At 43.0% G+C, this 26,890-nt stretch overlaps 1 protein-coding gene across 2 annotated transcripts in view; it reads left to right on the top strand.

The window, feature by feature from the left end:
* LOC115475428 (heat shock cognate 71 kDa protein-like) overlaps nt 1–18,247 on the top strand; it is a 37,564-nt gene extending 19,317 nt beyond the window's left edge. For both annotated transcript variants that reach the window (XM_030211140.1, XM_030211139.1), the window contains exons 5-9: nt 10,520–11,075; nt 12,585–12,787; nt 12,954–13,152; nt 16,760–16,992; nt 17,546–18,247. In XM_030211140.1, the coding sequence (XP_030067000.1) occupies nt 10,520–11,075; nt 12,585–12,787; nt 12,954–13,152; nt 16,760–16,992; nt 17,546–17,758 (1,404 nt within the window). In that variant the 3' untranslated portion in view covers nt 17,759–18,247. The remainder of the gene's footprint in view (nt 1–10,519; nt 11,076–12,584; nt 12,788–12,953; nt 13,153–16,759; nt 16,993–17,545) is intronic.
* The last annotated feature ends 8,643 nt before the right edge of the window (nt 18,248–26,890 follow it).

Here is a 26,890-nt window from a genome sequence, read left to right as displayed (position 1 = left end):
AAGTGACTTGCCCACAGTCACAAGGAGCTGCAGTGGGAATCGAACTCAGTTCCCCAGGATCAAAATCCACTGCACTAACCACTAGGCTACTCCTAAAGATGCAAAGAGGTGAAAATAACTTTTTCAGGTATATTGGGGAAAGGAGAAAAGATAGAAATGGAATTGTAAGACTGAAAGATGGTGAGAATAGCTATGTGGAGAGTGATGAGGATAAAGCAAAGGTGCTAAACAGATACTTCACTTTGGTGTTCATGGAAGAAAGTCTTGTAGAAGGACTGCAGTCTGCTGCTGAGGGAATATCTGGGAATGGAGTGGATATTGACCATTCACAGAAGAAAGTGTTCATAAACAAAGCTGTGTGGCCAGATGAGATTCATCCCAGGGTACTGAGAGAGCTCAGATGTTCTGGCAGGATCTCTTAAGTATTTATTCAATAGATCTGTAGAAACAGTGGTTCCATGGGATTGGAGATGAGCTGATATGGACCCTCTTAACAAAAGAGGAGACTGGGAGGAAGTGGTAAGCCTCACGTCGGTGGTAGGAAAAACAATGGAGTAGTTGCTGAAGGAAAGGATAGTTGACTTTCTAGAAGCCAACAGATTGCAGGATCTGAGGCACCAAGTTTTCATCAAAGAAAACCCTGCCAAAATAATTTGATTGAATGGGTGACCAAAGAACTGGATGAACGACACGCGCTAGATATAATTTACTTGAATTTCACCAAAGCCTTTGATACGGTCCTTCACAGAAGACTGATGAATAAGCTGAGAGGGCTGAACTTAGGATCCAAAGTGGTGAACTGGATTGGAAACTGGTTGACAGGTGATAGAGGGTGGTGGTAAATGGAATCCTCTCGGAGGAAAGGAAAGTGAGTAGTGGAGTGCCTCAGGGGTTAGTTCTGGGTCTGATTCTGTTTAGTATATTTGTGAGTGACATTGCTGAAGGGTTAGAAGGAAACGTTTGCCTTTTTGCAGATGACACAAAGATAGTCAATAGAGGGATATCCTGGAGGGAGTGGACGCCATGAGAAGGGATCTCCAAACATTGGAAGAATGGTCAAGTGTCTGGCAGTTAAATTTAATGCCAGGAAGTGCAGAAATACAAAACAGATGTACAAGATAGAGGGGAGAGTTGGTAAGCTTGTCTCAGGAGAGACCTGGGGGTGATGGTGTCCAAGGATATCAGGGTGACGCAACATTGCAACAAGGAGGCTGCGGCCAGAAGGATGCTAGGCTGCATAAAGAGGTATAACCAGCAGAAGAAAGGAGGTGTTGATGCCCCTGTATGAGTCATTGGTGAGGCCTCACTTGGTGTATTGTGTTCAGTTTTGGAGGCCATATCATGCTAAGGATGCTAAGGATGTAAAGCGGTTTTAAGAAAAGTGACAAAAATGGTATAGGGTTTGCATAGCAAGACGTATGAGGAGAGATGTGCTGACCTAAACATGTATAACTTGGAGGAAAGGAGAAACCAGGGTGATATGATATAGATGTTCAAAATATTTGAAAGGTATAAATCCATAGACAAAACATTTTCCAGAGACTGGAAGGTGGTAAAACTAGAGGACATGAATTGAGTTTGAAAGGGGGCTGACTCAGAAATAATGTCAAGAAGTATTTTTTTCCCCACTGAGAAGGTGGTAGGTACCTGGAATGCCCTTCTGCGGGAAGTGGTGGAGATGCAAATAATAATGGAATTCAAAAATGCATGGGATAAAAACGAAGGAGTCTTGAAGGAATGGATCTGAAGAAGCTTAGTGGAGGTTAGGTAGCAACACCACTAATTGGGAAGCAAAGGCAGTGCTGGGTGAGACTTTTACAGTTTGTGCTTTGATCATAGCTGAATATATTTAGATGGGCTGCAGTGGAGCTTTTCATGGGCTTCAACTTCAGAAATTTAGAACAAGGCCAGAGTTCGGCAGACTTCTACGGTCTGTGCCCTGAAAATGGCAAGGACAGATCCAAGATCAAGTATACGTATGAAATATCGCATCACTTCATACCATATGTAATGAGTTTATATCTTGTTGGGCAGGCTGGATGGACCATATAGGTCTTTATCTGCTGTCATCTGCTATGTTATTATGCATCTTAGATTGTGAGCCCTCGAGGGATGGAAATGTATATCCATTGTACTTGAATTTACATTGTTTTGATTACCTTTTAGTCTTGCAGGTGCTATATAAGGAATTGAACAATGGTGTGTACATGTATCTATGTACATGACCATAACCACACCCCCACACACAACTTAGTCCTTAACTACAGAGAACAGACACAGGTTAGAAGCAATTCAAGCCAAGCTGTATATGCTTTCCCCACTTCTTTTGACCTTAAGATATTTTAGAAGTTTTGTCTTGTCTTCATTTTGTGTTGCCGTATACAGGAGAATGAAGCACTTCTGAACACATTCAGGCTTCTCACATGGCTCTGGCTCTCAAGAACAGAGTGAAACAATGAGCTACAGGAGATGTAAATTTGAGCACCTCACTGTGGCACCTCCCATCTATCCATATTTTGTACCGTACAGAAGGAAATGCATTTCTTATTTCTCTGTTGCCCTGAATGCTGAGCCTGACACCTTTTTTAGGATTTCAACTTAATTTTTGTCTCCATTAGCACTTCTAGTTTGTGGTCACATATTTTCATCTGAAGAGGAAAATATCTGTTCCGTACTTGTGGCCAAAGCCAGGTGTTCTGGTGGGGGTGGATATTGGCACACAATGGACAGTATTGTGGCCCCCATGTAGGAAAATGCCAGATGACCTTTTGCTCTTTGTACCCAAAGCAGCCCAACTTAAAACTACTGAAGATGACTGGGCGTGGGGGAATGTGGAAATTAGCTAGTGAGTGTTGGCAGAAGTGTGTGAGGGACGTGAGACTATGAGAATCAGAATGTTTGGGAACAGAAGTGTTATTAGTGGGGAGAAGTTGAATGTGTGCATGTGGATTTGGTAAGTACACTAGAGAGGAGTAAAGGTTTGTGGATGTTATAGTTGCAGAGGTGTGGGAAGGGCATGCATCTATGGAAAGTGTGCAGTATAGGTGTGGGAAGCATGGAAATGTTTGGGGTGCATGATATAAGAATCTGTCTAAAAATGACATTTGAGTGTATGTGGCTAGACAATCAACAAATTACAATAACTTTATAAACATGGTTGCTACTATTTTGATTGGAGATTTGTACAAGGGTACATCATGTGAACAATGGTGTGTATAACCTATTAAGAATGAGGGAAGAGGATGCCAATTTATAGGTTGCAGGGATGGGGGGGGGGGAGGGGGATGTCACCTTGCACTGGCCTTGGTGTTGACTTTTACAAATTTTGGAATTCTACTGCTACTCCAGGAAAACTATTAATGTGTTTACATCTGTGTTTGGAGGTGCACAAATGTCTGGATTAAATTACACACCACACCACACTTATTTTCACCAGTGTGCACATAAATGTAAACCTCTCCAACCTGCCTTTAACATCTCAAACAGGTACAAGCTATAGTGCTTTTTAGTAGTTCACCTACATTTCTGGTAGGGGGAGGTGGCATTTTTATAACTGGCTATTTTTACTGGTAAAGGGCTCCTTTACCTGCAGAAATCCCCTTGCAAATGACCCTCCTTTTTGTGTGTTGGAAGACGGGGATGGAAAGCTTAGTACACAGGCTCAACGTATAATAAGCATAGGTAGATAAAGATAAATATTCTTTTCTAAGTAAAGATTATTGTAATGCCAGTTTGAGGCACATAAAATGTAACTAGTTCTTCCTGTCATATCTGCACTACCTCAACTCGTATGCTCGCATTTCATTGGGCTTGCAAAAAAGATTAGTTAGACCAGAACACAGCTGCCTGCATGATCTTTCAGAAATATAGATTTGATCATGTCTCACCGCTACATGGGCTCCCAGTTAACAAAAGAATAGATTAAAAACATTTCATGTTCTGTTTTTAAAATTTTTTGCGAGGATATTCTGAAGATTTTTTTGACCATTGTAGCTTACTAATGGTAAGCTTTTCCTGCTAGACGATCAAGAATTTTTAAGCTTGTTTCCTTCTTTTAAAGGTGTTTGATAAAAGAGAATGTTACAGTATTCCTTTTTCTTATAAGGTGGCTTCACTTTGGAATACTCCGGTTATTAGATTTGCCGATTCATGTTTTTTATGTTTTAAAAATATTTTTAACTAGGGGTTGTGGGGTGGTAGACTTAATGTCAAATTCTTTTTCATGGAGAGGGTGGTTGCCCGGAATGCCCTCCTGAGGGAGGCGGTGAAGAAAACTGTGTGGTGGAATTCAAGATGGCGTGGGATGAACACGGGGGATATCTAATTAGAAAATGAATTAATTGTATTAAAAAAAAACTTAAGGGTTGCATATATGTTTGCATGGGAAGTGGTTTTTAGATGGCAACTCTGTATCAACTAAGGCTGGTGCTGGGCTGGGTTGGCTTGTACGGTCTGAGTCCCACATATAGAAATCTGGATTAGGATGGGCTGTAGAGAGCTTTGACAAACTCCAGTAATGTGAAACATGAGGACAGTGTGGGGCAGACTTTTACAGTCTGTCCTACAAATGACAAGACTGATTTGGAAAGGCTGGAGTGGGCTTGACGGCAATTCCGGTAGTTGGATCATAAAGAGCCGGACAGACTTCTACTGTTTATGTCCCTGAAACAACAAAGGAAGACACATGATCACGTATGTAATATCACGATCATTGTTGATTTTAATCTTGAATTGAGAATGAATGAGACTGGTGGACAGACTGGATGGACCGTTCAGGTCTTTATCTGCTGTCACTTATTATGTTACTATGTATTTCACAGATACCTGAATGTTGCAAGAGTTCTCTTTGGTTCTCCAGGTATTGCATCTACTTTTTGTTGTAAGCCACTTTGGGACCCCTTTTTAAGGGTAGAGGTGGTATATAAGACTAATAGAACCCAGTTGGATTCCAAGCACATCCAAGACAACTGGGTTTGATTGGTCATGGAGAAATATAACAGTTTATTGTTAAACTATTCACCTCTCCTTTCTGAAAACTTGTTAACCGCTCTATTCTGTCTTTGCTGGACAGGGATAGCTTACTGTCTAGATGGAACAGACTTTCAGCTACATGAATGACTTTCTCCACAGATGCACCATTTTGCTGGCAACCTCCTTATTCATCCTCCAAACCAATTGATGATTCCAAAAACTTCCAATTTTATTAAATAAAACACTGTGTTGCTAACTGCTGAGCTGCTACAGGTGACCACAGAGTTCAGAGAGAGCAGTACAGGGTTTTAGAAGCACAAACACAAAATCCTTACCACAATTCTTTCTGGCAAAAATCCAGCAGATGATTAACTGCAGCTAATTCACTTATTCAGCTATTGCAGTAGAGATAATGGAAGAGGTTTCTATAGGCATACTGTTTATTTTTCAGCAAGTACAAAATGAAAAGTGAAAAATAAGCAAGCACATCTGCGTCTTCCAAATACTGAAACAAGGAGCTCGCACTACTGCAAGGCTCGCTTCTATACCCTAGAAATGTCAGTAGTACTGTCGGGCCTTACAGGTACAAACCACTTTAATCAACTCTATGGCTTCAACAAATAGAATGTGCTGGTTCAACTGCATTTTAAGGGGCTGATAATCAGAAGCAAATGTGGGTGCTAGAGGCTAGTTGCACCACACTAGCGCCTGCATTTGCTCCCACCCTATGGTCAGAGCCTGTGAGCGGTGAAACAACGGGCTTGCTGGCTTTGACTTCAAGTAGCATGCAAATGCATGCTAAACAGAGCATTTACTATTCCTCCCCAATGCTCAGTGGGCAGATTGCCAAATATTGGGGCTGCTCCCGCAGCAAACTCTTCGCCAGGTCAGAGCTTGTGTTGGGGTTTGCCAAACATTGAGGAGGAATGGGGAGCCCTGTCCAGCATGCATTTGCTTGCAGGTTCCTGCACCCCACCTGCACACAAGGGGCTGGAGGTCTGGTGGACCTCCAGCCCCCTTAACCCCCCCCCCCCCCCAAAGTAAATTTGCCTAGTGGCCTTCTTTCCCCCCCTTCCCTCCTCCTCGGAGACACAGGAGGACATTTTTGGAGGCAGCATTGGAAGGATGTGCTACTCCACCAGACCTCCAGCCCCCCATGCCCCTGTGTCGGGGGGGAGGGGGGAGTCCACAAGCGAAACTTGTTAGTGGGGTCTGGAGATCCACTGGTCTTCCAGCCTCTTGCTTGTGGGGAGGGAGGGGGAACCTCCTGTTTCATAGATCTGGGCTTTTTTCTGATAGCCTTTTGAAACTCTGAAGTTTCTCCTCTCAACAATAGAAGCAATAAAGGGTCATTTGGCTTGGTTTTGGACTGAGTAAAAAGCCTTTCCCTCTGTATCGAGATCAATTATGCAGAACGCTAGTTGTCTCTCTCTTGCAGACAGTACACTTCCATCTTCTGCTGAAAAAAAAGTTCCGCTTATTTGTACTGCTCAGATCTCTGTTAATTCCCTGTCTCAAAGGACTTGTCAAATCCCTTTTGCTTGAAAATCATTTAGTCTCTTAGACAAATTAAAATCTTCCTGTGCTTTTAGTTTGGAATTAACCCTCCTGCTTTATGAACTGTCTCTCGGTCTCAACACTGGCCGTGTTGTAACGTTTCTTTGTCAGGAGACCTCACTTAGAATACTCTTTAATAGCTTTCAACATTGCTTGAAACACCTTCTGCTACCACTGTTGAGTGCTCCAACTGAAGAAAAACTTACAATAAAAAAAAAAAAAAACACTTTTCTAAAGTTTTACTTAGTACTATCATTGCTAAAGCATAGGAGGCAATTCCATTTTTGAACAAATCTGGTTCTTATACATTTTAAATTGATAATGCAATTTGAATATGAAAATATATATATTTTTTTAATCTGGGGGGGGGGGCAATTCTGTAACTAGGTGCTACAATTTAGGAGCCCTGTTTACTAAGGTGCATTAGTGTTTTTAGCGTGCCTACACTTAGAGTGCACGCTAACCATGTAGGCACCTATAAGGATATTGTAGGCACGTAAATGATTAACACGCCTATAACAATTTAGGTGCCTAGATGGCTGCACACTAATTCTAAAATGAAATTTGAACACTAAGAATCATATCAAATTTGCATCAACATGCCTACATTTAGGCACACCGAGTTAACACCAAGTCAAAGCAGACGTGAGTGCGCTTCATTGCAGTAATTTAAGCATGAAATGTAACAATATTTTGTGTGTATGTAAATGTTCTTGCCCATGCATCTACCCTATGAACACCCCCACCTTACATTTGTACAAGCTAAACGAGCTCAGCTAGCACTATCTGGGTAAGTGATAGTTTTTCAGCATTATATTAAAGTGAGGGCTAATGTCGTAGCCCACAATAATTGAGACTCAAAATTTTTTTTTCCTCTTTTTGGTCTGAATCTCAAATTATCAAAAAATAGTGTAAACCGTTCCTTAAGTTTGTCCTAGAGTTACCCCCTTGCCAGTCAGATACTTGGGATATCCACAGTGAATATACATATAATTGATTTGCATACACTGCCTCCATTATGTGTAAATCTTTCATGCATATCCATTGTGGATATCCTGAGTACCTGACAAGGGGGGTATGCCAGGACTGACTTGGGAAACTGATCTAAATAAGGGACTACATTTCTTTGCCTTTTCTCTTATAAGAAGTTGGGTGGGGGGAGGGGGGAGGGAGGTCCTTTATTGCCACATTTTCTGTTAATTCTCCAACAGCAGACCCAAATTTAGGTACAAATGGCCCAGGGCACCATATTTTTGAAGGTGCCAAATACTTGGAAAGAAAAAAAAAAACTTCATCCTATTAACTTCAAAGCTGTGCACCAGTTCCAGCTCAGACATTGCCCTAGTACTCTGACCCAGCATCAACTCTCCTTTTCCCAACCTTTGGGAAGTAAACTCCCCATTCCCTGGGCTTCAGTTTATCCGTACCCTCACTCTCCAGTCTTGCCAATGGGCACCAAAATCTCAAGTTGAGCCCTGTCCTAGTGTTGCTGCTACAGGTTTCTGGAACTTGACATTCTTTCTTAAATGCTACTGAGAAGATTTCAATGTCACAGATGGACATGCATGTATCTTAGACTAGGATACAGCCTGTTCTAATATAATTGAGATGGACATTCGCTGGAAATGTCCAGCATGAACATCTGTTTTACAAGCTGAAATATCCAAATTATGAACGGGGGAAAACAAGGGACACTGTTGTCTGTGTTGCAGCATAGGAATGTTTATCTTATAAAATGCTAACAAATTGTGGACAATTGATTTCAGCAGTAATGTCCCGGTGATCAAAACTCCAGTGCTTCATGGATCCGCGCTGGAGTTTTACTGCCACAGGAGTACCCTGACCTAACTCCCTCAAGATCAAACCTAATTGTATGCAAATGATATGCGCACTATTTGCTTTCATCATGAGGGAGCAAAGCAGGCACATGCATTCAAAAGGTGTGCATTAAGCACAACTTTTGAACACATGCACAGGGCTGTCGATGAGCCAGGCTGACATCGACAGCCCCGGGGGTCCAGTGGACCCCGGACCCCACCCCCAGAAAATCAGCCTTGTGGTCCAGTGGCAGTGTGACCAGCAACAGGGGGCCCGACTTGTTTTCCCTCATGAACTAGTGGTGGAGGGAACCTCCGTAACCCAACCCCCTTGCCTGTACCTTTGACAATGGAGGAGGAGGGACTAACACACAGGGCAGGGTTTAACTTCATATGATGGAGAAATTCCCTCCACCACTAGCCCACCAGGGAAAACATTTTTTTGGGGAGGGGGGGAACATGTAGGGCCCCCTGTCACGGGTCACACTGGACCCATGGTGGGGGTGGGGGAGTGAGAACAAGGGTCCCACTGAACCACCAGGCTGAGTTTTGGATGTGGGGTCTACTGGACCACCAGAGCTGATACTGACAGCCTGGGCTGCCTTGTCAGAGTAGGAGGGAGGATCTCCGCTTAACTCTAATGCCAGCTTTGAGTTGTAATGTAATTTAAATGAGCTCTACGGTATTCCCTGGAATGCTTGTTTGTCGCTCTTGAGCCCTCTGATCATTCTGCACAGGTAAATGCGGGCGCTAGTGGCCTCTACCAACTGAGTTTACCTTTGATCAACGTGCTGTAAGTACTATAAAGTACAAAAATGAAGGAAAAGACCTTAGCAGTCTGTGGTTTGTAACAAATCTTTATCATTTATTTATTTATTTAATTTATACCCCACATTATCCCAATAGATCAGGTTTGATGTGGCTAACAACTTATTGTGACTAATGGTACAAAAAGTGATGCAGGATAGTACACATTAAGTAGTAATAAAATAAGTGAGGATTGAGTAATTACAATATGTAATATGGAAATGAATGCTAGATGCAACAAGGTCAGTCTAAACAAGCAATGTGAATGGGATCAGGCTCTTCCAAACAGACCAAGGACTCTCAATGTACGAGTAAGAACTTTGTGATAGTGATTGACACGGTACCATGTTTCGGCACAGGCGTGCCTGCTTCAGGAGTCTTGACAAGTGTCACACATAATCGGCAATTGTGTCTTTAAAATATGATCATAACTGGTCTTTAAAAAGACCATTGAATTTGAAGAAGTAGTGCCGCTTAGACGCCACTGAGAGGCGAGAAAAAAAGGTAATATTTTGTAGTCATCCATGTATAATAACAATTAGAATGGAACTGAGAAATTGAATAATTATTACCAACAGACAAGTCTAATAATCTTCCAAAAAACCCCAAACCTTATTGTGCAAAATATAACATGCAAAACTTTCATGCAAACAGGGACTACCTTCATTTCTTTATAGACAAGCAAAAAAAAGCACTTATCTTTTAACAGAATCCCAATAAGGACCCATTTCACCCACGGCTTCATCGGGATTGTAACGTGCTCTGATATTATTTACAAGAAAAAAAATATTGCACGTTGCAGTATCGATTTTGTTTATACATAAGACTTTTGTGGATTAATACCTCTTTGGTTTCATCAAAGCCATCTTATAAAATGTCCACAGACCTCCATGCAGAGCAGGGAGGTTGCTTAACATTTGGAGTAGCAGGTTGAGAATCAGGGTACCAATGTTCAAATCCCACTTCACCGTTTATGATTTTTTAATTGTGAGCCCTCCAGGAACAGAAAAAATACATACTAGACCTGAATATACACCCATTCAATGGCCCTCAGGCTGCAAGTATCTTATACCTACTGTGCCTGAATACATAATAGACTTCAGTAGAAACTTATTTTCCTTTCTCTGTGGTAAATATATTCCCAACTCCAATGGAGGAGAGGGGAGGAAGGATAGTGAGGAACTAATCAGAAAATTAACCTTTAGTTTAAAAAGCTAGCCTCTTAGCAGGTGGGTAGCAGTGTATTTATAGCACTATATCCATGTGTAACATTTCTGAATCACCTGAGACTACCTAGCCATTCCTTCTGTGTAATAAAGTATTGTTTGCGCTTACATCTTACCCTTTCCCACTTTCTCTTCCCTTAGGTGGGTGGGGAGAGGAATGTCCTGATATTTGACCTGGGTGGCGGTACCTTCGATGTCTCCATCCTGACCATTGAGGATGGGATCTTTGAGGTGAAGGCCACTGCTGGGGACACTCACCTGGGTGGTGAGGACTTTGATAACCGCATGGTGAACCACTTTGTGAGTGAGTTCAAGCGCAAATTCAAAAAGGACATAACAGATAACAAAAGAGCAGTGCGGCGACTACGCACAGCCTGTGAACGTGCCAAACGCACCTTGTCCTCCAGCACCCAGGCAAGCATCGAAATCGACTCGCTTTATGAAGGCACAGATTTCTACACCTCCATTACCCGGGCCCGTTTCGAGGAACTCAATGCTGACCTCTTCCGTGGGACACTGGAGCCAGTGGAGAAGTCCCTGCGTGATGCCAAGCTGGACAAATCACAAGTCCATGACATTGTCCTTGTGGGAGGCTCCACCCGCATTCCCAAAATCCAGAAGCTGCTGCAAGACTTCTTCAATGGCCGTGAACTCAATAAGAGCATCAACCCAGATGAGGCCGTGGCCTATGGGGCTGGTATGTATATGTTCTAATGCTGGTTACTCTCCACTGCAGGAAGTCATTGTAGAGTTTGTAAATTATTAGTAGGCAGCTTTGGAATAGTAGAGTAGAAATCCTGAATTTTGAATTGGCCAATGGATCTATATCCAGTGGACTGCCTGGCAAGCCATTTCTCCCCTTGTTCAGAAATTTTAATCCCTGGCTCTGTTACTACCTTCTTATATATGTTCTTGGGTGAGTTAGAATTGAGACATAACAAACTTAAACGTTTAATTTTATGCACATCTTAAGTTGCCTTGGAATACCTCTTCCCTTGAGTAAACATGGAATCCAGACAAAAGAACAGGGTGTATGATAATTATAACATCACTTTACACAGCAATCTTGTAGAGTGCTGACAATATCTGGGGCAGGGTTGGTGTTGGACATGATGGGGCCCAGGGCAGATGTTAGCTTGCTTACAGGCTGTGGCTCTTTCAACTTCTGCAAGTTTGGGGTCCCTTGTGACATGGGGGCCCAGGGTAATTGCCCTGGTTGTCCAGCCCTGATCTGGTGTGGTCATGTACCTTAAACCAGAAGGTAACTGAACAAAAAAGTCCCACAGGACAAGTAATAATACACAAGGAAGTCGGAACGGAGGAAGGCTAGACAAATCTCAGGAACAATACAATTGAAATTTATTACTTAAAATATGTATAAAATAACATAAAATTAATACCCAAAAATTGTATAAAACAATACATAATGAAATATACTAAAAATTAGGTACTATACATTAAAAGTAATGTTAATACTCAATACTTCTAATGTACATTATTGAATTGAGTCTTGAGTATTGACATTACTTTCAACGTATAGTACTGAATTTTTAGTATATTTCATTATGTGTTGTTTTATACAATTTTGGGGGCTTTTACGTTATTTTTATACATATTTTAAGTCATTTCAATTGTATTGTTCCTCAGGTTTGTCTAGCCTTCTCCGTTCCCACTTCCTTGTGTATTATGTGGTCATGTACCTAGGCAATTGGCTATGTGATAACGGCCTCCAAATAAGAACAGAAGAACACAATTTTCCATACTGGATTGGAAGAAAGGTCTGTTGAGCCTAGCCACTTTGTCACACTGGCAAATCTAGGTCACAAGAACCTTGCAGATTCCCAAAATGTATATGCATTCCGCCTAAATGGATTACAACAAAGCAAACAATCATAAACAAATACAAGAGTACTGAAGCAAAAATAAACATCTATAAACTGTCGTCATACAGAAGTAATCCTGCATCATTGTTAGCATGGTTATTAAAACAGTAAGATCTTTATGTGCTTTGTAAACTGTAGGTTCTATGTTGCTTTGGATAAGCATCAACTTCTGCGAAGCCTACCTTAATGGATTATGGACTCTCCTCCAGGAAGTTGCCAAAACATTTTTGAACCCAGCTGCATTAACTCTTTTTAACCAAATCCTCCTGCAATGAGTTTGTTTTATCCAGGCCCTGATGAGTCTGTCTTGTGATTAATTCTAGCTGTTCAGGCAGCCATCCTGTCTGGAGATAAATCTGAGAACGTGAAGGACCTCCTGCTCCTGGACGTGACCCCACTGTCGCTGGGGATTGAGACGGCTGGTGGGGTGATGACAGCCCTCATTAAACGTAACACCACCATTCCCACCAAGCAAACCCAGACCTTCACCACCTACTCTGATAACCAACCAGGTGTGCTCATTCAGGTAAGAGTTTGGGGGGAGAGGGTGGAAGTAAAGGTAAGAGTTTGAGGGGAGAGGGTGGAAGAAAAGGTAAAGGGGAACAGGGAAAGAAGGAAATCTGAAGATACTATTCAACCCTTTCACTTAACAACCTGTCTACTCCCTCCTCTATCCCCCAACGTTTATACAGGTCTTTGAAGGCGAGAGAGCCATGACTAAAGACAATAATCTGCTGGGAAAGTTTGAGCTGATAGGGATCCCACCAGCCCCCCGGGGTGTGCCCCAGATTGAAGTCACTTTTGACATTGATGCCAACGGGATTCTGAATGTGTCTGCTGTGGACAAGAGCACTGGCAAGGAGAACAAGATCACCATCACAAATGACAAGGGTGAGGCCACAGGATATAAAGGGGGTGGGGTGGAGGCTTAGCCCTTACAAAAGCAATATACAACTGCTGGCAGTAGTCTTGTATATGTTAGCACTGTATCATAAATATCACCCAGCAATTCGGACTTTGACCAGGGCACTGATAGGTCATTAATGTCTCTAATTCAGTCTCATTAGATGGCTCTTCAGTCTCAAGCCCAGCCCACCCAGCAAGACAATCCAAGGCTGCGGCTTGCCTGCTCCTTTGCCAGGTATGCATCCTGCTGAGCTTTTCCCCAGCTACTGGACTGATTCCTGGTCCCTGTCCTTATCTTTATTCCCCCCCCCCCCCCCTTGGGGGTGGGAAATCTCACTTGCTCTCTTGCTCGTTCTCCCTGCCCTGCAACCTCTGTTACTCGGCAGAGATCAACTTGTGGCAGTCAGTTTCTGATGCCTGTCAGGATGCCCCTCAGATCCATGGGTCTTGTTGGGGGGGGGGGGGTTAGTGCAAACAAAGACCCTGTGTTCAGTATTTCAAATGTTTTTATTATGCACTAGCCCTATCCCCCAGTTACATTCCACTGTCTGTCATTACAGTATAACTTTTTCTCTCATATGTCAATAGAGTTATACTACTACAGACACCACATATGAATCGGTTGGGTTTGTTCTCCCCCTCCCCCCTACAAAGCTGACACACTCCCATAATGCCTCTCAAGCTCTATTCAACATCAAATTATGTTCTAATAATCCCTGGGGGAAACTCGCTCAGACTTTTTACATACCAGTTTCCCCCAGGGGGTTACAATTTTTTATATTTCAGTGAATATTTACTTCATGCAACAGGTTGATACTGTATAAAACATACATGTCACTATTCTATTCCATAACATCTATGTACAGATCAGGTAAAATTAGGCACAATCTTGAGGTGCACCTACTCTTTATACATGTATACAAGTGCTTAGTTATAACTCCTTTTTTTGTGTGGAAAACATACCTCATAAAATTAACCCCTCTAGGTGCCTGAAATTGCCCTCTAGCCAGGTGTAGCCAGACAAAAAAAAAAGTGCAAACTTTGGAAACAAAGTACAATTAAGTTGACCCTTTATTCCTCCTTGTGGGCTCAGAGCAGGCAGTAGCTTTGTTGAGGAATGTTAGGACAGGTTGCTCCTAAAGCATTTAGAGGCACATGTTGCCTTTATGCACATACATGGCCTTCCTTTAGGTTCCCTGTGATATCCTCCCCTCTCCTGTGCCCCCTGACTATAAAGGAAGCTTGCCTCTTTTTCACCATATCTTAACCATGCCATTTTACCACTGTTCTGCTAGTATAGCTGTCCCTAAGAAATTGAAAGCAACCAGCAGCCAGATGCACTAACTCCACAGAAAGAGCCCTTCCCTTACCGATCCCTTAGCGAATTGGTAAACGGGCATGCATGAAGAAAATCACATGCAAATGAGCTGCTCGCTGTTAGCTCATTTGCACGCGATTTCCTTCCTAAGGAGGGGAAGCCAGTTGGCCAGCCAAGCATGCGCAGAGCAGCCAATTGTAATGTGGAGAAGACCAAGGTACCCAACGCAAGAGAGCAGCGATGCAAAGATTTGATACACTGGTAACATTATTGTGTGCAGACAAATTGAAAAAAAAATATATATATATATCAGATCTGAATACAATAATTGGGGTTGTGTACATGTTTGGGATGTTTTATGTTATTGCAGCAGTGGGGTTGGGGTCTTGGTAACTGTAATTGTAGTTTTGAACATCTTATTGCCTTTGTAACCTATCACAAAGTATTTAACACCTTGCACTATTTTTGTGCAATACTAGCAAACTTTAATAATTGGTACCAACATTAAGGAACATAACCAACAAGTGTTTCTATTTATTTTATCATTTAATAAAATATTTAATTTTTTTTTTCTTGTCAAATCCCTTGGTTGCGTGGAGTTTATTTGGGAACCCTATTTGAAACTGTGACATTCCTATATATTTATTTCTTTAATTATTGTAATTACCCGCTCCACGACTAGGGGGTTTACACAATCCTTATGCTGGCTGCTCTGCGCATGCCAAAGATGGCTTCATACATGTCACTCTCAAAAGAAAAAAGGATGTCCCTGACGAACACTTCAGCGTTTATTTTTTCCTCCGATTTTGTGATGGTCGTCCTTTTTGGATGTGTTTTTCTTACGTGCCCAAAATGACCACCGCTGGATAGAATCGGAGATCGGGACGTGCGAGGACGTCCAAAGCAAAACTATTTGGACGTCCCTTTCGATTATGCCCCTCCACCAGGTCTCTCAGCCAATTACAGCGCGTTTAGCTGACACCAGTGACAGCTAAACGCGCTGTAATTGGCTGAGAGACCTGGTGGAGGGGCATAATCGAAAGGGACATCCAAATAGTTTTGCTTTGGACATCCTCGCACGTCCCGATCTCCAATTCTATCCAGCGGTGGTCATTTTGGGCACGTAAGAAAAACACATCCAAAAAGGACGACCATCACAAAATCGGAGGAAAAAATAAACGCTGAAGTGTTCGTCAGGGACGTATCTTTTTTTTTTTTTTTTTTTGAGTAAAGGACGTCCCTGATGAGCACTTCGACGTTTTTTTTTTCTTCCGATTTTTGCAATGGGCATCCTGCTCTGCATGGGTCCTGCTCACAGCAGCCCCAGTGAGAGGTGCAGAGTCAGACCTCCCATTAGGTTTTCCACAGTGCATGGGGTCGGAAACGATAGTGCATCGCATCACATTCACATTAGAATAGTAATTAGCTCATTTGAGTTCCGTTTTCGTTAGCTGCTACTGTGACAGGAAAATGGCTCAGAGAACCCTTTTTTGTGCGTGTCCCGGTTTACTACTTGCACGCTAAACTGGCTAGAACCAGTTTAAAAACCACGTTGCTGGCTCATTAAGTTTAGTGCATCTGGTCCCAGGTGAGAAGAGGGGGATAAAGTATTAAGGTGGTTGTCTTTAAATTAAAGGAAAGGTAGTTTGGGGGGGGGGGGGGGTAAGGGAAATGAGAAAGGAAGCTATGGACATGGGGAAGTAAACCTTTGCAGGAGGGCAGAGGAGATGGTTTTAAATGAAGATGGCCACAGAAGTTCCTGGAGGGGAAGGTTGGGGAGGGGGGTGTAATATAGGAATTTGGAGGAAGAGAGAAATTGCAAGGCATGGGAGAGACCAACAGGAATCTACCTATGCCAAGGGGAGATGAAAAGGAAACCGTCAGCCTGTCAGGAGGAGGCTCCATAAAACTGGAGAAATAACTGAGGATGAAACCAAAGGTACAGGGGAGAGAGCAGAAGTGATTGAGGTGATGGTACTGGACCACATCTCTTTAAAATCCAAGATCTTCCCATGTATGTTGTAAGAAAAGGAAACTTTTTTTCTAGGTATGGGTAAATTGATAAACAGGACAATTTTGTATTCTAGAATGTAGAACACTTATTCCCCCCCCCCCCCCCCCCCCCTCCTTAAAGAACATTGTGGCCACCCTTAGTTGAGTTAGTGCTCATGAACTGATATATGGTCTGTTCATTTCTTCCATCAACTTTCTCCTCTTTCCTGTGCTCTTCCATTTTTCTACCCCTTTCCCCTGTTGATCCTTCTGTCTGCACAGGCCGACTCAGTAAGGAGGAGATTGAGCGTATGGTGCAGGAAGCTGATCGCTACAAGGCTGAGGATGATGCCCAGAGGGAGAAAGTTGGGGCCAAGAACTCGCTGGAGTCGCTGGCATTTAACATGAAATCCACTGTGGAGGATGAAAAGTTGAAGGACAAGATCAGCCCTGAGGACAAACAGAAAATCCTGGACAAGTGCAACGAGGTCATTTCCTGGCTTGACAGGAACCAGGTGAGGAGTGAAAAAGGAAATGGTGTGCAATTCTGAGCATGACAGGTACTAGTGTATTGCAGGAGTAGCTGGACAAGGGGTTTTCAATCCAGTCTTCAGGACACATCCAGCCAATCGGCTTTTCAAGATAGTCCCATTCCCATAAGAGAGGCTTTCTGTAGTTTTTGCAACTACATTCAAAGTGATTTACATAATATATATAGGTACTTATTTGTACCTGGAGCAATGGAGGGTTAAGTGACTTGCCCAGAGTCGCAAGGAGCTGCAGTGGGAATTGAACCCAGTTCCCCAGGATCAAAGTCTGCTGCACTAACCACTCCTTCACTACTCCTTCACTCCTCCATATTCATTATGGATTTTCATACAACGGAGGCAGTACATGCAAATTATCTGTAAGACCTCGAGCTGCCCATGGGGTGGTTTGGCAGACACGGCTGAAGTTTGCTTAGACTGTTGGATACCCTTGGGCTAGGCATGACAAGTACTAAATGGCTGGCTGAATTTTAAGCTGAGACCTTATGGGAGACCTCACTGTTGTCTCTTTCTCCCTCAGATGGCTGAGAAGGATGAATATGAGCATCAGCAGAAGGAACTTCAGAACATCTGCAACCCCATCATCACCAAACTCTACCAGAGTGCTGGTGCAGGTGGAATGCCTGGTGGTATGCCCGGTGGCATGCCTGGTGGTATGCCTGGTGGCTTCCCCGGTGCAGGCAGTGGCACGGGGGGAGGATCATCTGGCCCCACCATTGAAGAGGTGGATTAAATCAGGCTCACCGATATGAGGGACAACAGAGATGGACAAGGTAGTCGGTATAGCTGCTGTCACCTGTAGCTGGGTCTATTTAAATTTAAAAAAAAAACAACAAAAATAAACGTACAAGACTTCAAAAGAATGCAGTGAAAAATTTGCCAAAACTACCTAGGTAGTGTGGTGCCAACTTACCATCAAAGAAACTGTACAAATTCCAGGTCCCCACTACAACAATGAATTGGTCATTCCAGAAGTTTTCAAGGCTGAGCTTGGCCCTTTACACTTTCACCAGCAGATGGTGCTCTTTGCTTCAATTTGAATGGAGTGTTTCATTAGTACAAGCAGGTGCAGCTAGTATCACAGGCATACCCTGTCCATCTCAACAAAAAAGTGAAATTTCACACAAAACATGAAATACATGATTCAGTTACAGTATGGAAATGGATAAGAATTTCTCATTTTCCATAAACATACCAAATCTATAAAATCCATCTACAGAAATCTTTTGTCTAATGTGTTTTCTTGGAAACAGGGGTTATGGGACTCTACAGCTGGCTTCTGAAAACACTGAAGGATGCCTTGCAGACATTTTGACTGTTTTGAGATTCTGTAGGGCCTGATTCATACAGGCCTTTTCCTATAAATGCAGAATAGGCGTGAAACCTCAATGAGTCAGGCCTTACATGGGAGTAGCCAGGAATGGTCATTTTTGCAGTGTTGTACTGCTGGTCACAACTGTGAACTAACTGTATTCTAACACAGGCCAACACCTGGCTCTGAATATGATTTCTGCGGTGGAAAGCCACCGAGGAGGAGTACTGTAAGGCAGTGGTGTAACTATGGGAGGCCTGGGCCCCCCAAAATTGGATCCGAGGCCCCTGGTTTGGCTGGCAGGGGTTCCCCAATCCCCCACCATCTGAAATCTTTCTCTAGCTCTGTTTTCCTTGCATTGCCTGCCCTGCTTCCTCTCTCATCACAAAAACCGAGCATGCACACGACGTGAGAGATAGCAGGGCAGGCAATGCACGGAGAACAGCACTGGAGAAAAGCTTCAGCAGCCGGGGGTTGGGGACCCCCACCATCCAAGGTGTGTGGGGTTGAGGTGGGGCGGGGGTTGCAACAGGGAGGTGGGACAAATTGTGGCTCCCCCCCTTCTTTGGGGCTCCAGACCCCAAAAGTTGAGGTCTGGCTACACCCCTGCTGTAAGGATGACAAAACTTCAGGCAAAGCCTGTGGGTGTGGCTGCTGTGTATATCTTCCAGCTCTGATTTGCCCTAGTTTGTGTTAAAAATTGTTCCACACAATACTAATCAGAAGATGGAATGTGTTTGTACAGCTGATAGTAAGAATGGAAGAGCCTGTGTGCAAGGAAGGCAATTAATGGCAATAGCTGTGGAAAACAGGACACACCCTCAACTTAGAACACAGGCTCCAGTAAATGAGTAAGAAAGCAAGCATACATTCAAACATGAAATCACTGCCTTATTTCTTTGGTACAAATATATGGGCATGTATTGAATGTCTGTGCGTAAGAAATTAGTTAACTGCTGCCCACTTTTACTAAGTGTGTAACTCCCAATTTTGGCCCTGGACTGCCCCACTTAACCTGGATAGTGCCAAGGCAGTCTGCCCAGATTTAGCAGCACTATTCAGGTTTGACCCTGTCTGTGGAAGTTATCTGGTTAGGAGGAATGCCTCCCCCAATAACTTTTTAATGCCTGAATTCTTGCAGGCTTCCCTGGAAAAATGTAAGGTTTCAGTGTACGTGGTAGACATGTCACTCTTTGGTTATTGGAGGCTGCCTTATGCCCTCATGCATCTGTTGTCATGCTGATGGAGTTGTCCTGAAGCATTAGTCAGCCCCTTTTAGCGTTTCTGATGACGCTTGTGTCTCCATAATCAGTCCATGTAGGAAGGGTCCAGAAGTAAGCAGGTCGACTTGAATGCAGCCACTGGGAAAATGGTGGAGATAGGAGCAGTAGAAAGCAAATTATACATTGGAAGAGATGAGGCAGTAGGAAGTTCTGTGTCCTGCTACTGAAGCTTTTTTGAGATGGACTTCTGAAAGGGCAGTGGATATTGTATGTGTGTGTGTGTGTGTGTAGGGGGGGTCAGGGATTAAATAATAGAGAAAATAAACATGTCTACATATTTAGGAGGAGTGCTGTCATATGTGCTAATTCAGAAGCTCCAGAAGACAGGTTTTTTTTTGCCCTGATAGGTTAGCTGCTGTGAGAAAGTATGTGGGTGTAGGGAGGGGAACCTGTGTCACTGCCATTCAGAGATCTATGCTTCACCCCCACTCCCCTTTGTGCTATCTTGTAGTCAGCAGGAGGAGTTGCTGAGCAGTGCTTCTTAGCCTGCGGTTCTTTCTGTTTTTGATCTGCAGTTAGAACCACATTCATTTAATTCTTCTTTACTGCTTGAAAGCTATCCAAGCAGTATACATTCAGACACGGTACCTTTTTTATTTTATTTTTTTTAAATCTCTGGAGGGTTCATAATCCTTTTGTATATGAGGCAAAGGAGGTGCAGTGGGCTTTGTTCTGGGTTACCCTGATTCTTAGTCCAGTGCTATAACAGCCGGCTACTTCTCCACTGATGTGGGCCTGGTTGGGGGAGTTCTATACAGTGATGGACTCAACTCATTTGTCTAGGGCCCACTGAAGGTTTAATCCTGCCCTGTGGAAATGGTGAATCTTGTGGAGAACCAGTGTACAGAAGGTGTAGGAATGGGGGTGAAGTGTCAAGGGGTTGCTGCAGGCTGAGGTAAAGGGTTAGACATATGCAGCAGTGCTGGAGTGAGTGGGCAATCATAGAGTTGACACATGGGTAGCTACACAACAGCAGAAGCGTGTCGGAGGGTTGCAGCTAGGCAGTTTTTATATGACTAGGCCAGTAGACTTTTTAAACCAGTAATTGAAAAGCTGATTGACCAACAATGTTGGAATGGGTCTCTGGGTCCAGCAAGGGTGGTAGCAGCCGCCACTTCATGTTCGGAGCCCTCTTAGAGTACTCAACCCCCACCTCACAGACAGGTTTCAAGGTGTGACCCATCATGGGCCTGAATGTACAGCAGCTGCAATACTGAAACGATATGCAGGGACTGTCTTTGACATGCAGGCTGAAAGATAGGTCCTGCCCCCCATAGTATAGGAAGTCTGTGGTAGAGGAGGGAAGGACTTGGTGTTGCTTTCAGCGCATGTGTTTGAAGGCAGTTCCTGTGTTGTGTCTGTGGTAGCTGTGAGGGAACTACAGGTTTGGTATTGGGTTGCTGATAGATGGTGGGTAAAGGAGATTCTAGACTTGAAGAATTCGGAGGGGTGTGCTGGACATTAGGGAGGGGAGAGTAAGGATGCAGATGGGGAGATGCTGGATTTGGGGTGGGGAGGTTAGGGATTATGGGAAGGTTAGGGAGTATGGGAAGGAGAATAAGGGTGCCGGTGGCATAGATGCTTGAGCACCTGAAAAGTGAATAGGGACACAGATGGTAGAAGCTGGACATGATGTGGGGGTGGGGGGAGGAATAACAGCAGTGCATTTTTTTCTAGAGAAAAAGGTGCCGGTACTCAAATGCCAGGCCACCCTTCAGGGGTGAGGTGATCACTGAGGGGCCCACCCCACAATAGCCAGGCTCCCTGCAACCAGTCACAGAATCTGTGACAAGGCTGAATTGGTGTATAGAGCCTAAGCTCTTTCATTAAAAGTTGAGGTCCATGGGTTAATTTTAGCAGATGATGGAAAAGGTGCCATTACTCAGTACCCCCTCAAAAAAAGCCCTGATTAACAGTGTTGGCTTTGCGGGATTGTGGTGTTCTGAGTCAGCTGTTAAAACTGGTGCCCACCTGCTGGTATGGCTCTATCTTGAACAGCAGCAAGAATGTTGCTCAATTCTCCTTTACCTGGTCTCGTATTTAAGCCTGCAGTGGCGGTGCAGAGAAGATCACAGTGGTGATAGAACACACATAGCTGTGAAAGGTGAGCTGCTGAGTCAAGCTTTTGGTGCCCTGAGCTAGTGGCTCTCCTGACTCATGCCTTGAGCCAGCCCTGAGGGTTGGACACAGATGTGGGCAATGCAGAAGCACCTGGGGCATGCCAGGTAGATGGAGACTCATGAATAAGTGGATTGGAAACTGGCTGACAGACATAATGACAAAAGGTGGTGGTAAATGGAATTCACTCAGTTAAAGGTGAGTACTGACTTTCAGGTATTGGTACTGGATCTGATTCTATTCAATATGTTTTCATTTTGTGGCTGGGATGAGTTGCAACAGAGTGGACAACACAAGAAGTGTTCTACAAACGTTAGAAGAATGGTCTAAGGCCTGGCAGTGCACATTTTAATAATGCAGACATGCTTTGGGGTGTAGAAATCCAAGAAATGTATGAAGAGGTGAGAAGCTGATAGGAGAGGGACTTTGGGGTGAAAATGTGAGGATCTCAAGATGGCAAAACAGTGTGACAAGTTTGTGACCAAAGAGATATCCAGCAGAAGAAAGGAGGTATTAATGCCCCTGCAGAGGTCATGGGTGAGGCCCTATATCTGCCTAAGGACATTAAATGTTTTAGTCATCTTGCTCTTTTATGTATTGTAGTGAATGAAATCCTTTTTAATATGATTTTGTTCAGAAGTGTGTCTTTGTGTTTTACCACATTGGATCTTGTGGATCCTCCGCCTTTTTTTTTGACTGTTAATGATGTCAGCTCACTTAGGTGTAGTGTAGGGATAGGGATAATGGCACACTGTTTTATATGTTGACTTGACATAACATGATTTAAAGCTGTTGTGGCTAAATTGTTGGGCAGGCTAGATAGACCATCAGGCTTGAAGTTAGAGCTTTTCATGTTAGAGAGAGGGGAGCTATGATAGCATTCTATGAAATCATGAGTGGAGTGAGAGATCTGAATAGCTTGTTACGCTTTCTAAAACTACAAAGACTAGGGGACATGCAATGAAGTTACTAAGATGCGTATTTAAGAACAAATCGGTGAAAATATTTCCTAAAACGTCCGTGAACCATTCTTATGGTGAACTTGGGAAAAACTCACTACTCATTTCCTGGGATAAGCAGCATAAAATCTATTTTTACTCTTGTGGGATTGTGATCTGGATTAGCCACTGTTGGAAACAGGATACTGGACTTGTAGCCCTAGTATGCTAATACTTATGTATATGTAAGAATAGCCAGATGGGATCTCTCTCTGGGCACAGCCAGCCCTGCAATGTTGGGGAGAGGGCCCAGGGCTGAACTAGGAGGGGCAATGCATTTCTCTCTCCTCTCCCCCCTCCCGCAGTGCGGGCACACTAGGCATACCTTTGCTGGCAAGGAGGCCAAGTCCTGACAACCAAATAAATGGACTGCTACCCCTTGCTGTTTCTGGCTCTGAGTGGCAGGCCGGGACTTCTTGCACATGTTCAGAGCCAGCAACAAGCAGTGGGGAGTGGTGGTACTCCTGTTTGGCTGGTGGGGGCTCAGCATCCCCCTAGCAAAGTAAAAGGGAGTTGGGAGCCGGTTGTTAAAGGAGCCACAGGGAGCCTCCTGTAACAAATGCCTCCCAACATTCATAAAAACTTAACAAACGGCTACAGCACACCACTGAGAATTGCCAGACTTGGGCAGACCGATGGTCCATCTAGTCCAGTATCCTGCTTCAAGCAGTGGTCAATCCAAGTTACAAGTACCTGACAGAATCCCAAATAGTAGTAAGATTTCATGCTACCGATGGCAGACTATGGCCTTTTCCTTTATGAACTTGTCCTAGACTCAATTATGCCACAAAGAAGGTTGGTGGGGAAATATTATAGAGCAGATCCCCTAATACTATCCAAATAATTAGCCTCAATGTACAAAGTGATACTTCAGTTTGTTAGGAGTACTTATTTATCTAAACTGATCATCATGCTACCTAACTCTGCAAGACTCTCTGTATTCTTCTGTCCATAACAGATGCTCCTATACCACTGGTAGACTACAATGCCCCTTCAAGCTGTTGACTTTAGAGTCTTACTTTGAGCGGAAGATAGGTTACAGCACTCAATTGTATTTTCTAAAACACCTTCCTCATCCTTAAGCAACTTAGTTTCAAACCTCTGGCTTTCTCGTAGCACATTTTCTTTATTTAATATCTGTAGTTGTACAGATCTTCAAAGAACCACAAAAACTGTCGGTGTTACTACTGTGCCAGCGAATTCTATTCCATCTATTCTAAGCAAGCTATTCAATTATTTCTTTCATACCTCCACAATCTGCTTGTATCATCTCTAGAACTAGTCATTATTTCTGATACCTGAAAATTAGCAAACAGCTGCCCCAGTGTCAGATACCAAGAAAGGTTTGGCGGAAAGTAACTATTGGTCAGTCACTGACTTACTGACTGAAATTAGTTTTGTATTGAATGAACTTTCACAGTTCCTTTTATCAGATCAACATTGTGCACTCGTATCAATCAGGATTTCACAAAATCACTGCACTAAGACCACTCATAGGTATCGTCACCTTTTATCCCAACCAATCTAGACCAAAATAAGGTAGTGATCCTGATCTCTTAAGATATTTCATCTGTTTTGTAGATCATGCTATTTAGCAGATTATAAGATATAGGCACAGTTCTTACTTCATTCTGTTCCTACTTACGTAGGAGGTCTTTTACAAAGGCACGCTGGCGTTTTTAGTGCGTGCTAAGATTTTAGCGTGCGCTAAATGCTAGAGACATATATTCCTATGGGTGTTTCTAGCATTTAGCCTGTGCTAAAAACGCTAATGCACCTTAGTAAAAATGGCCCCTTATTATTCTGGGGCAATCTTTATCTCCATCCTGTTCTAACACTTGTGGTGTACTATAGGGCTCAACTTTTTTGCATGAACTTTATTCAATATCTTCCTAGTGCCTTTGCCACATTAATACAATCATTGGAGTTAACCTTGTTCTTCTATGCTTATGACATTCAGTTACAGTGCATCATTGATCTTTCATTACCACATGCCATGTCATTATTGACTAGGAAATTTCATACCATAGCTACTTGGCTAAATTCACAGAAATTAAAACTTAACCCCGATATGTCCAAGGCCCTTCTATTTCACAGAAAGTAGGAACTCTACTGCAAGATCCTCTCTCAATTACTGGCATACAAATTCAGGGGTTTGTTTACTAAGGTGTGTTAGCGTTTCTAATGTGCCTTTAAATTTAAGGCACGTTAAAACGCTAACGCACTTATACATTTCTATGGGCGCATTAGCATTTAACGTGTGTAAACCATTTACATGTGTTAAATGCAAACATGCCCATAGCTCACCTTAGTAAACATAGGTATCAGGTTGTTCATTCTTTAAAGATCTTGGCGGTAATTATTGATGATCAATTAGGGTTCCAGCCACATAATATCAATTGTCCAAAAGTGTTCCTTTAGGTTTAAAAAGATATGTTTCCTTCTATGTCCCCCCCCCCCCCCCCCCCCCCCAATAAACCAGTGCTCTGTACCTTCATGCTGTAGTGTTATATAATGCAGCTGGCCTATTTCAGGGCTTTTGCACAGCTCTTAAACCAATTTCAGGAGCAAAACCCTGGGCTTCTGTCAAAAGCTGAAAGACAGGTTACCCATTTCAGTTAGAATTCCATATAAAATTCTGGTCCATAAAAATATATAATTCCTGTTTTCCCTTATTTTTATCATGTTTAATAACCCTACTGTCCCTTTTATGCACTACTCGCCCCCAGCTGAATATCTCAATGGACCCTTCCTTTTACTAAATTTGATTTGATAAGATCCATTCCCATGTTACAGCACCCTCGTGGAATAACTTTCTGAGCTAATTGCATTTCAGGACATCATACCAGAAATTCAAATATAGACCTAAAAACCTATTTTTTTAAAAGTCCTATGTTAGATGGCTTTGCTTTTATTTGACTAGTCATAAAGGGGGTCTTTTACAAAGGTGCAGTAGCATTAGTGCAAGCTAAGGATTAGCATGCACTAAATGCTAGAGACACTCATAGGACTATATGGGCAGCTCTAGCATTTAGTGCAGTCTTATTTTTAGCATGTGCTAATAATGCTAGTGTGCCTTTGTAAAAGAACCCTAAAGTGACGGAGCCAGGGTCCCAGATTTGAACTTTGCACAGTAGATGACCTCATGCTAATCTAGACTATCTCTAATCTATTGATTAATGTAATTATCTTTCCATTTTCCTTTTCTTACCGTACATAAGTAATGCCACACTGGGAAAAGACTAAGGGTCCATCGAGCCCAGCATCCTGTCCACAACAGCGGCCAATCCAGGCCAAGGGCACCTGGTGAGCTTCCCAAACGTACATTCTATACATTTTAATCTTGGAATTGTGGATTTTTCCCAAGTCCATTTAGTAGTGGTTTATGGACATAAGTCTTGCTTTAAATGTTAATTTATTGTAAACTGCCCAGATCCTTTTCCTGAGGGGCGGTATAACAAGAAATAATAAACTTATGTGGGGAAGTTTACACTTCCTGTACTGTTTTTGTTTCTAAAATCACAATGTGGTTGGTATGTGATTATAATTTTAAAATTTCAATAACAATAAAATATAATAAATAAACTGGAAAGTTGCTGTACTTACAAGTACTGTTACAACTGGGCTGCAAGGCAGCCAGACCCTTTCTGATCTGCACTTCCAGACAAATTCCTTGTCCTGTGGCAGAGCTGGCCTACATCAATTCCTCTCCTGGTTCAAGGCCTAGATGGCCATGAAGAGATACAGTTTTCTGCTGTGGTTCAGCACTGAGCTCAAAACCCAGGCTCTCCTCTCAGCATTTCATTAGCTAGGGCTTTATATGTATATATATAGATAGATAGATAGATAGATAGATAGATAGATAGATAGATATAAATCCCTCCAAAACATGCACAATGCCCCCCTCAACTCTCTTTTTTTCCCCCAAGCTGAAGAGCCCTCCTGTCCCCATATGAGGAGTTCCATCCCCTTAATCATTTTACTCGTCCTTCTTTGAACTTCTAATTCCACTGTATTTATTTTTTTTTTTAGATACAGCAACCAGAATTGCAGACAATATTGCACCATAAAGCGATAGAGGCATTATAAGCCAGCGGAGAACTTCTGTGTATGTCTACACAGTTTCCTCATACTCTCTTGCTGGCATGTCCCAT

The sequence above is a fragment of the Microcaecilia unicolor genome, chromosome 8, assembly GCF_901765095.1.
Source record: "Microcaecilia unicolor chromosome 8, aMicUni1.1, whole genome shotgun sequence".
Taxonomy (NCBI): Eukaryota; Metazoa; Chordata; class Amphibia; order Gymnophiona; family Siphonopidae; genus Microcaecilia; species Microcaecilia unicolor.
This window is presented reverse-complemented; position numbering and strand designations above follow the sequence as displayed.